The following is a 12,117-nucleotide window of genomic DNA, read 5'->3' as shown; positions in this document are numbered from 1 at the left end:
AAGGGCTCAAAATGCCAAATCGGGAGATCGGCTTACACGGGAGCTTTATCAGCATCTTGACCGATTTGAACCGTATTTGCCGCGCTTGTTGAAAGTCATAACGGAACACCATGTGCAAAGTTTCAGCCAAATTGGGTGAAATTTGAGGCTTCCAGGGGCTCAAAAAGTCAAATCGGGAGATCGGTTTATATGGGAGCTATATCAGGTTCTTGACCGATTTGAACCATATTTGACACAGATGTCGGGAGTCATAACAGAACATCATGTGCATAATTTCAGTAAAATCGGATGAAATTTTAGGCTTCCAGGGGCTCAAGAAGTCAAATCGGGAGATCGGTTTATATGGAAGCTATATCAGCATCTTGACCGATTTGAACCATATTTGGCACAATTATTGGAAGTCATAACAGAGCACTATGTGCAAAATTTCAGAGAAATTGGACGAAAATTGAGGCTTCCAGGGGCTCAAGAAGCCAAATGGGGAGATCGGTTTATATAGGAGCTATATCAGCATCTTGACCGATTTGAACCATATTTGACACAAATGTTGGAAGTCATAACAGAACATCATGTGCATAATTTCAGCCAAATTGGATGAAATTTGAAGCTTCCAGGGTCTCAAGAAGTCAATTCGGGAGATCGGTTTATATGGGAGCTATATCTAAATCTGAACCGATATGCCCCATTTGCAATACCCTATGACCTACATCGATACTAAGTATCTGCAAAATTTCAAGCGGCTAGCTTAACGCGTTCGACCGCTATCGTGATTTCGAGAGACGGACGGACGGACGGCCGGGCATGGCTAGATCGACTCAGGAAGTCGAGACGATCAATATATTGGGTTGCCCAAAAAGTAATTGCGGATTTTTGAAAAGAAAGTAAATGCATTTTTAATAAAACTTAGAATGAACTTTAATCAAATATACTTTTTTTACACTTTTTTTCTAAAGCAAGCTAAAAGTAACAGCTGATAACTGACAGAAGAAAGCGTGCAATTACAGAGTCACAAGCTGTGAAAACATTTGTCAACGCCGACTATATGAAAAATTCGCAATTACTTTTTGGGCAACCCAATACTAAAAAATCTTTCTCTCTACCTTACATTAACAAGTAATTGGATTAAGTTATATTACCCTTTAATGAAGTAGGGTATTAACATCACACACAGCATACTCACCTTGCCTCCCCACATGGCCTTGATCATCAGCATTATACCGCTCAAAGCCAAATGACCAGTTCGATGCAAATGTGATCTGAAGATTGTTCGTAACCACAGCAAAGATACAGCGAGACTGACCAGTCTTATCAAAACATACGTCCCCTCAATATTTTCCAGCATTTACTCCTATGCTCTTCATGCATTCATCCTTTGAAGGTTTTTTTTTATTTGTCTTTTTTGCAAAACTTTGACTCGGCATGTCAATCAAAATTAACAGAGATTTCCTGCATAAAGTCAAAACGCAAAGCAACCAACCAATGGACAGCCTTAGAGTCGCTTAAAATTGTTGTTCCCCCTTCATGGTATGAGTGAAAAATCATGGTTTAATCATAAAATTAGTCCATCGTGTAGAAAGAATAAATTGTAATTTATTTTGATTACCCCCCACCATCTGACTTCGAAGTGAAGTGAAGTTCATTTCAGGCTGTCATACCTCGATCTCTGAGCATCAGAAAATAAAAGGAAATGCAAAATTAACAAAGACATAAATGTTTAGGATTTTTTTTTTTTACAAATCTTTTAGCACATGTGTTAAACAGCAAGCAACTCAAGACATTTCATTACACTTTGTTTAGAGCTCAAAAGTGACTTTTTAAGGGAAAACAAGTCAGGTGGGAACATTTTTGAAAGGAAGTTCATTACAAAGCTATTCACATAGCAGTTACTTCAAGTGGTACTAATGAGTTTTTACTTTGAGACAAGCTGAAATGAAGAATGAAAGGAACAAACATTGATAATCCAGAAATAAATAATCGAAACGTTGATTAGGATATTTCTTAATGATCACATTCACATTTGAAAATAATTTGGCGAGTTTATGAGTAATTCAGTCATTGAGAAATACTTTGCTATTTTGAGATACTTGGATAACTTTTATAGACATAATATGAAAAATACATGCTCGAACAATAACTCCCAGAATTGTTCAGAAATCTCCAAATATGGGATTCCGAATACCAAAACATATTTTGAACGATTAAAATATGTATACGTTTTTAAAATGTATTTCTCTTAGTGTTAAATTAAATATACAGACAATTAGTTGTGTAAGCTGTGCTACATAGACCATACCTACAAAATTTCCTGAATTTTTAAAAATTCCTTTCACTTCAAAGCAGCATAAGCACGAACTACCAATTAGAGCTGGCATTGATAATCGCAACATTCGATATTTTCGATATTTCTAATAATAAATATCGATAGTATCGATGCTATCGTAAAATTCCCATCACCAGTATTTCAAACGAAGACGAGTAGTAAAAGATCGATCGATTTATATTGAAGTAATATCAATGCACACACGGAATAAAATCAAATTTAATCAAGTCTGTAGGAAGTCACGAGAAAAAACATTGCACAAAATGTTAAACCAATCGGATGAACAGTGCGCCCTCTATAGGTGCAATGTTTTTTTTTTTTGTAAAATTTGATAAAAAAATAAGCGCTCCAATACAGAATGTATCGTATAAAAATACATTCAGTGTTGGAGCGCTTATTTTTTTATCAAATTTTACAAAAAAAAAAAAAACAACTTTGCCGATAGTATCGATAGAAAAAATATCAATCAATATACAGACAAAAAATAATATATCGAAAGTGTCATCGATATTTTGACAGCTCTACTACCAATGTTTGACCCTTGAAGTAGAGCTGACAAACTATCGATATTCGCAACATTGGATATTTTCGACATTTCGATATTTCGAATAATAAATATCGATAGTATCGATACTATCGTTAATTTCCCATAACCTATATTTCAAACGAAGACGAGAAGTAAAAATCGGGAGATCCATTTATATAGAAGCAATATCAATGCACATATCGAATAAAATCAAATTTAATCAAGTCTGTAGGAAGTCACGAGAAAAAACATTGCACAAAATGTTAAACCAATCGGATGAAAATTGCGCCCTCTATAGTCGGAATGCATCTTATAGGATACATTCCGTGTCGGATCGCTAAATTTTTGTCAAATTTTACAAGAAAAAACAAAAACTTAGTCGTTAGTAACTATAGGAAAAATATTAATCGATATACAGACAAAAAATAAAATATCGATGGCACTATCGATATTTTATTTTTTGTCGGTATATCGATTTATATTTTTATTGACAGCTCTACTACCAATGTTTGAACCTTGAAGTAGAGCTAACCAACTATCGATAATCGTTAAATTCGATATTTTCGATAGTTTTAATAATAAATATCGATAGTATCGATACTATCGTTAATTTCCCATAACCTATATTTCAAACGGAAATGAAAAGTAAAAATCAGGAGATCGATTTATATAGAAGTAATAGCAATGCACAGGCCAACTAAAACCAAGATTAATAAAGTCAGTTGGAAGTCATGAGAGAGATCCTTGTACAAAATGTTAGCCTAAACGGATGAAAATAGCGCCCTCTATAGGCGCAATGTATCTTAAAGGATGCATTCACTGTCGAATTTCTTATTTTTGCAAAAAATTTAACTTTTGCCATAGTACCCATCGGAAAAATGTCAATCGATATTCAGTCAAAAAATTAAATATCGATAGCGCCATCGAAATTTTGCACAACTCTACCTTGAAGCCTTCCCACCTAATGTGGTTGAAAATTCCCCAAACCCATGACAAAACGCATCCCAAAGCGGTTGGTATGTTCCAATCTCTGGCTTTCTTTATCCATTGCAAAAAATCTTCGATCATTAAGGTCGTCTCGAAAGAGAAACAGACGAAAATTATGAAATAAATGATCTTAGCCCTAAGCTCTAGAAGTCAAGACCCAAGATCGCTGTATATGGCAGCTATATCAAAACATGGACCGATTTGAACCATACTTGGCACAGTTATTGGAAGTCATAACAAAACACCTCAAGCAAAAATTTCAGTCAAATCGGACGAGAATTGCGCCCTGTAGGAGCTCAAGAAGTCAAGATCCAAGATCAGTTTATATGGCATCTATATCAGGTTATGGACCGATTAAAACCATACTCAGCACAGTTATTGGAAGTCATAGCAAAACACGACACACAAAATTTCATTCCAATCGGACTACAACTGCGCCCTCTAGAGGCTGAAGAAGTCAAGACCCAAGATTGGTTTTTATGGCAGCTGCGCTACGGTGGCCTCCCAGGAAGTTGTATAGGTGTTTTAAAATGACCTTAGATATAGTTTTCGGGAACTGAAGATTAAACTTTATGAACTAATATTGTCCCCTTGAATGATTTTTTTTTCACTTCCACTTAAGAAGGTTCATGTATTATATTCAGTCTCAATTTAAACATATGTTTGATTTAAACAAATGGTGTGATTTTTTTTTTTTTTGTTTTGAGTTGGTTGCGCTCCATCATTCAATTTACTCAATACATATGTCTTACTAAGACTATAGGGGATAAGAACATCAGAAAGACAATATGATATGGTGTGTCTAAATTTCAAGTGGGTATGTTGTTTACTTAGCTTTAGTCAAAGCCAAAGAAAAATAAATTAAACCGAAAAAAGTGTTCTCAATAAATAATGAAAAAAAACATGTGTTTTAAACAGCATTCAAGGTTAGAGATAATATTCTTGGACAAAAAGATGAACTATAAAAAAAAGGGACATATAATATACGAAAAAAAAAATCCAATATTACAATAAATTTGGTTTTTTTATAAACATTCTTAAATTTAGCACAATTTTTACTTTAATGAAATTTTTATAGCCTTTTTCCAGTTTATGGCAGCATGACTAACAAGAACCATGTTTTTCTCTCCCTCTCTTTCTCTCTCTCTTTCTCCCTCTCTGTTAATTTCATGTCTCATTAAACACAGGGTCTTTGTCCTGGCAATCGTTTGAGATTTGTAAATTCATATGATTCTGGATGCTTCTCGCCATCGCCCTCATCGTCACCATGCCCCTCGTTGGCTGCCAGTACGGCCACTTTAAATAGCTCAATATGTTCGGCAGACATTTATGAAAACACATCGATAATCAGCGGCTCAGGCAGTAGTGGCATCAGCAGCAACAGCAGTGGCAGTGGCAATGGCAGCAATTGTGGCATAAGCGTCAGTCAAACCCAACTAAATACAACGTCTGCCACAACAAACATGCTACAACAGCAACAACAGCATCAACGACATGGCACACGAAGGTCATGGCATGTGTCTCCCAACAAGGTAAGTTCACCATACAACCTTCTTTTTTGTAATCACATATTTTTGCAACGACGTCATAGTCATATCCATTACCGACTGATGGCGGGCCAGACACCACCACTGACCAGTTGATAGGATGGGGTGCATGGGGGACATAAGCGATAAACATTAAATTCAGTAAACAAAACCCAAACCGGTGTCTGACGTTTAAACGTTGTCTCATTTTTTTGTAGCCTCCTCTGCCAGCCACTAGCATCCAAGTAAGAAAATTTCTTCATTTCATGCTCGATTTGTGTGTGTGTTAGGGAAATAAAGTTAAAGTCTGGTGAAATTCCTTAAGTTTACAGGAAATGCACCCGAAGAATTAATAGCGTTGAAAAGAAAAACTTAAGTTTTGAAAATAGAAATAAGGTGAAGCCCCTCTAATGTTGAATAAGTGTTCAACCCTTACGTAATAGCGCCCTCTATAGGAGTGTTCAACCCTTACGTAATGGCGCCCAACGAGGATGTTGTAAATCGAAATTGCGTCGAATTTCAGAAATTGACCTCATAATTGCAACACGGCTGAAAAAGTTCGCAGCCATAGAGAGGAAAAAATACGTATAGACTGCGGAAAGATCCCTCAGGTCAACTGCGGAAAAGGTGCTCAAGAAATAAAATCCGGAGATCTGATTATATGGGAACTATATTCAGGCCATAATTGTCACGTATATTTAAGGTCACGTTCATTTAAGGGTCCAAGAACTTAAATTGGGAGATCAGACTATATGGCAGCTATATATTGGGTTGCCCAAAAAGTAATTGCGGATTTTTCATATAGTCGGCGTATTTGATTATAGTTCATTCTAAGTTTGATTAAAAATGCATTTACTTTCTTTTAAAAAATCCGCAATTACTTTTTGGGCAACCCAATACAAATATAAGCCGATCTGAAACATATTAAGCACGGATGTCGAGGAGCTTAAAAAACTAACTGCGAGGAATTTTAACGAAATCGGGTTATAAATGCCGCTTCTATAGGCCTATGACCTCAAAACATTGATCCTAAGACAATCACTATGACAAATTTCAGCGAAATGAAGCAAAAAATGTGGATTCCATGGGAAGTATAGATCTTAACTCGGGAAATCGGTTTATATGGCGGCTATATCCAGATTTTATTCGTTCACCTCACTGTACCAAATTTCAGTGAAGCCAGGTAATAAATGCGACTTTTAAGGGCCTTAGAACTTAAGTCGGAAGAGCGGTGTATATGGGATAGTGATGGCAAATTATCGATAGTCGCAACAATCGATATTTATAAATATATATATAAATAAATATCGATACTATCGTTAATTTCTCATCACCTATATTTCAAACGAAAATGAGAAGTAAACATCTGGAGATGGATTGCACAGACTGAATATAACCAAATCTAATAAAGTCAGTTGGAAGTCATGTGAGAAATCATTATACAAAATGTTAGGCCAATCGGATGAAAATTGCGCCCTCTATAGGAGCAATGTTATTTTGCCAGATCTCATATATCAAAATATGCATAGATACAAATGAATCCTATCGGTTTAGATTTGGATATGGCTCCCATATAAACCGATCTCCCGATTTGAGTTCTTGAGCCCCTGGAAGCCGCAATTTTCATCCGATTTGCGGCTCAAGAAGTCAAATCGGGAGATCGGTTTATATGGGACCGATTTGGACCGTACTTAGCACATAAATCATATCAAAACACTATGTGCTAAGTACGGTCCAAATCGGTCCCATATCGCTCCCATATAAACCGATCTCCCGATTTGACTTCTTGAGCCGCAATTTACATCCGATTCGGTTGAAATTTTGCACATAGTGTTCCGCTATGACTTTCAATAATTGTGCCAAGTACGGTCCTATTCGGTCAGGAACCTGATATAGCTCCCATATTAACCCATCTCCCGATTTGAGTTCTTGAGCCCCTGGAAGCCGCAATTTTCATCCGATTTGGCTGAAATTTAGCACATAGTATTCTGATATGGTTTATGTGCTAAGTACGGTCCAAATCGGTCAGGAACCTGATATAGCTCCCATATAAACCGATCTCCCGAGTTGACTTCTTGAGCCCCTGGAAGCCGCAATTTCATCCGAATCGGTTGAAATTTTGCACATAGTGTTCCTCTATGACTTTCAATAACTGTGCCAAGTACGGTCCTAATCGGTCAGGAACCTGATATAGCTCCCATATTAACCCATCTCCCGATTTGAGTTCTGGAGCCCCTGGAAGCCGCAATTTTCATCCGATTTGGCTGAAATTTTTCACATAATGTTCCGTTGTGACTTCCAACAATAGTGCCAAGTACGGTCTGAATCTATAACCTGATACAGCTCCCATATAAACTGATCTCCCGTTTCGATTTCTTGAGCCCCTGGAAGCCGCAAATTTCATCTAATTTGACTGAAACTTTGCACATAGTGTTCCGCTATAACACCGCAGGCGGGCCTGGAGGCGATGCTGGATGTGCAGCCCATTGGGGCCTATATTTGGAACTGCGCCGCCAGGGTCGCGCTTAGGCTGAGAGGGCTCGCCATGTTGAAGGAGGATAGTTATGGTCACAGTTCGATTCTGGGTGTTATGGATACGTAGGGGGTAGACTGAGGAGGATCTCCGACTACCTGGCACCAGTGCCGACTGGAGTGAGGGCATTCGCGATTCGTTTTCCTGAGAGGGACGAATGGAGGGCGGATGGTGCACTTGAGGAGGATGAGACCTCGATCTACACAGATGCCTCCAAGATTGAGTCAAGGACTGGATTGGGGGTCTACTCTGATGCACTCAATATCAGTATGTCTCTGAGACTGCCGGACGAGTGTACGGTCTTTCAGGCAGAGGTCGGTGCCATTGCAGTAGCCGCAAGAGAAATTCTGGCAAGCAGCCTACCGCCCTCGAAACTAAGAATTTATGTAGACAGTACAGCGGCGCTCAGGGCCTTGGGGTCGAGAATGGTAAGGCCGAGATGCGTGGTGGAGTGTTCGGAATCCCTGGATAGGTTCCGGGCGCACGATGTGACGCCGACATGGGTTCCTGGGTATGAGGGGATTCCAGGGAAAGAGAGGGCGGATGAGTGCGCCAGGAGGGGTTCGTCCTCGAAACTCAGAATTTATGTAGACAGTATGGCAGAGCTCAGCGCCTTGGGGTCGATGATGGTAAGGTCGAGATGCGTGGTGGAGTGTTCGGAATCCCTGGATAGGTTCCGGGACCACGATATGACGCTGTCATGAGTTCCTGGGCATGAGGGGATTCCAGGAAATAAGAGGGCGGACGAGTGCACCAGGAGGGGTTCGTCTGCGCGGGGCGGAACAGTGATCGGTCTTGCCTACTTGGCAATTGTCGACCTACTGAACACAGTAGAGGAGATGGCCAGGGCGGCGTCGGTGGCGAGGTGGGACTCGCTAGATGGTTGATGGACTGCGAAGACGCTATGGCCGGTCATCGACCGGAGCAGAACGAGGGAATTGCTGGCGTTCGATAAGAGGTCGATGAGTACTTTGACAGGGATCATAACCGGACACTATGCCATAGGCCGAGGTGGGACACGGTAGATAGTTGCCGGACTGCGAAGGCTCTATGGCTGGTCATCGACCGGAAGAGGATGAGGGAGTTGCTGGCGTTCGAAAAGAGGTTGGTGATTACTTTGACAAGGGTCATAACCGGACACTGTGCCATAGGCCGAGGTGGCGAGGTGGGACTCGCTAGATGGTTGCCGGACTGCGAAGACGCTATGGCCGGTCATCGACCGGAGGGGAACGAGGGAATTGCTGGCGTTCGATAAGAGGTTGATGAGTACTTTGAAAGGGGTCATAACGGGCACTGTGCCATAGGCCGAGGTGGGACACGGTAGATAGTTGCCGGACTGCGAAGGCTCTATGGCTGGTCATCGACCGGAGGAGTGTGAGGGAGTTGTTGGCATTCGATAAGAGGTTGATGAGTACATTGACAGGGGTCATAACCGGACACTGTGCCATTGGAGGCGCGCATGGAGATATTGCACAATGACTTTTGTAGGAGTTGCTTCCATGAGTATAAGGAGGAGACTATTGAGTACTTGCCTTGTTCCTGTCCGCGTCTGCAGAGACGTAGGCTTTCCTTTCTGGGGAGCCGTTTCTTCTGTGATCTGGGTGAACTTGCGAACGTACCTCTGGTATCTCTCCCCAGATTTGTTGAGGGAACAGGATGGTTCCGAAGGGGGGTTACACAGGCTCCGGCGTAGGTAGGTCCGTGCTTAGGTATAGAAGTGCGATTCTATTCCCCCCGCTTGGATTTACTCCACTCCTCCTGTCTTTTTCTTTTTATTCGTGTAGTACGAGGCTTCACATTCCTTTTTCTTCTTTTTCTCTCTCAAGGGTACCACAATGGCCCCAACTGGCCTTCGAGTGAACTCACCTTTGGTGGGCGGCCCACTTCAACCTAGGTTAGGTTAGGTTGCATGTTTTTGCTTGTTTCTTTCCTTCTTTACAAATATTTTTCTTCGGGTGTAATCATTTTATGTATGTTTTTCCTCCTTTTTAATGACAAATTTAACTGCACGCACAATTCCAGATGCTGTCGGCAATTTTTTGTTTTTTTTTTGTGGCTTCTCTTATTTTCTCTTCCTTCATATTTAAATTTAATTTGTGGCTGTTTTTTGTGCTACTCGAGCAAATGACATTCAGTGGGAAAGTTTAATTTGTTTCATACCGAAACGAAGCAATGGACGCTGGCTCGGTTAGTTACCTCCATCCATGCATCCAAGCATTCATACATCCTCATGAGCACACACGGCAAACATATGGCAGGAAGATTCCTTGCGGATATCATAATTTTTGCGTGATTGTCGCGCCGTTTTACATCAACAGACCAGTCATGGCTACCAGCATCCTTAGGCTGTGTGCAGCGATCAACCTCGCTGCTCCTCTGAGTGGCTACAAGTAACCGGTCGGCTTGTGTGGCTCATTACCAACGCCTTACAGATTGAAATTGTGGCGCCTTTTTTACTGCATTTCTGGCGTTTTTTTACACGAAACATTGTTTTTTGTCATCATTATCACTGGGAGCCGGTAAAATCTTGTCTTGTGCAGGCATTACAAGTGAAAGGAGCCACTTTGGCTTTTTTTTGACATGGCTATGATTTAATGCCTCATCGCCAGTGCGGCCGGCCAACTAACCGTCAGACAGACTAGCCCCCAGAAGCCACCGAATGATGTTATTCGAAAAATTTTGTTGTCATTTTCTTGAGTTTTTGCTCTCATCCAGTTATTTGCACTTGAAATTAATTTTTTAATTTCTTAATGCAGCTTTCATATTTCGTGCTTATTTTTTTGTTGTTGAAAAATAACTGCCACAACAGTTTGTTTATGCTTTTGCGATTGTGATGGGTGATACTAATAAAAATGTTGTGTTAATTTTTCAAATATTTTTTAAGGCATTTATGTTTGAGTGTTGTTTTGAGAAAATTCAAATTATTATAATCAACTGAGAGTGGTAATTGAAATAGTCGATATTTTAGTTGTTTTTACCATGAACCGGTGTGAAAACTACTTTTTGTGTTGAAAATTGTGATTATGATGGATGAATTGCTTGGGGGATGTATTCACTGATGAAGGTGATAATGTGATAACTATCATAGTTATGTTATGATAATCAACAGCTTGCATACATATAAGCTGTCGATTATAATTTCCAGAACTAACGAGCAGAAATATTCGTACGATATGACGAAGGGTTTTAAAAGCCTTCAACTGCTATAGAATTGGTGAACTCTTCTGATTTTTTCTTCACTAGACAAAATAGACCGAATTTTACAATTTTTTTCTCAAATTTTAAGACATTGTTTGGTATGGAAAAGTGTTTAATGAATTTGGTAAGTAGCACGGTATTCCTGACTTAGATTTTCTCTCACGAGGTTACTTTTTATACCCACCACCGTAGGATGACCTCCTATGCTTCAACATGAATATGTATGCCAGATTCGTCTTTATCGGTCCTCTTTTGGATGGTGTTTTGGGGGGGTGTGTGGGGAAATTCCGCCCCTTCCGTTATCAATAAACTATAAAGCCTATTCCTACTTCCTGACCATATTCATAATCTACTCGCGAATACCTTTAATTTGAGTCCCATATTGTCATGATCGTCAAATAAACCTATTTTAAGGGGTTTTGGGGCTGGGGCGGCCCCCAGTTACTCGGGCCCTATTTTTATTATGGAATTCGTACTCTACTCTTGAATACCTTTCATTTGAATCCCATATTGTCCCGATCGGTGCACTTTTATTTTTGAGTAGTACTTTTGGGGTACTTTTGATCTAAATATGGTTCAGATCGGATAGACCGATCTCCCGATAAAGGGTCTGAAGCCCATAAAAGCTTTATTTATTACCCTATTTCGGTGAAATTTAAAACAGTGGGTTATTTTAAGCCTCCCAACAAATGACCTAAATATGGTTCAGATCGGATTATATATAGATATAGCTGTCATATAGACCGATCTCCCGATAATGGGTGTGAAGACCATAAAAGCTTTATTATTTAACCAATTTCGCTGAAATTTAAAACAGTGGGTTTTTTTCACCCTCCCGACATCTGACCCATATATGGTTCAGATCGGATTATATATAGATATAGCTGTCATATAGACCGATCTCCCGATAAAGGGTCTGAAGCCCATAAAAGCTTTATTTTTTAACCAATTTCGCTAAAATTAAGAACAGTGGGTTATTTTAAGCCTCCCGACATTTGTTATAAATATGGTACAGATCGGCCTATAT

The 12,117-nt window shown here is 39.7% G+C and overlaps 1 protein-coding gene across 5 annotated transcripts in view; it reads left to right on the top strand.

Annotated features, from left to right (window-relative positions):
* The window catches only part of LOC106095138 (breast cancer anti-estrogen resistance protein 1), a 134,181-nt gene that overhangs the window by 82,116 nt on the left and 39,948 nt on the right, over positions 1-12,117 (top strand). For all 5 annotated transcript variants that reach the window (XM_059370791.1, XM_059370793.1, XM_059370794.1 and 2 more), the window contains exon 4: positions 5,021-5,365. In XM_059370791.1, the coding sequence (XP_059226774.1) occupies positions 5,021-5,365 (345 nt within the window). The remainder of the gene's footprint in view (positions 1-5,020; positions 5,366-12,117) is intronic.

Source organism: Stomoxys calcitrans, chromosome 1 (assembly GCF_963082655.1).
Source record: "Stomoxys calcitrans chromosome 1, idStoCalc2.1, whole genome shotgun sequence".
In the NCBI taxonomy this organism is placed as follows: Eukaryota; Metazoa; Arthropoda; class Insecta; order Diptera; family Muscidae; genus Stomoxys; species Stomoxys calcitrans.
This window is presented reverse-complemented; position numbering and strand designations above follow the sequence as displayed.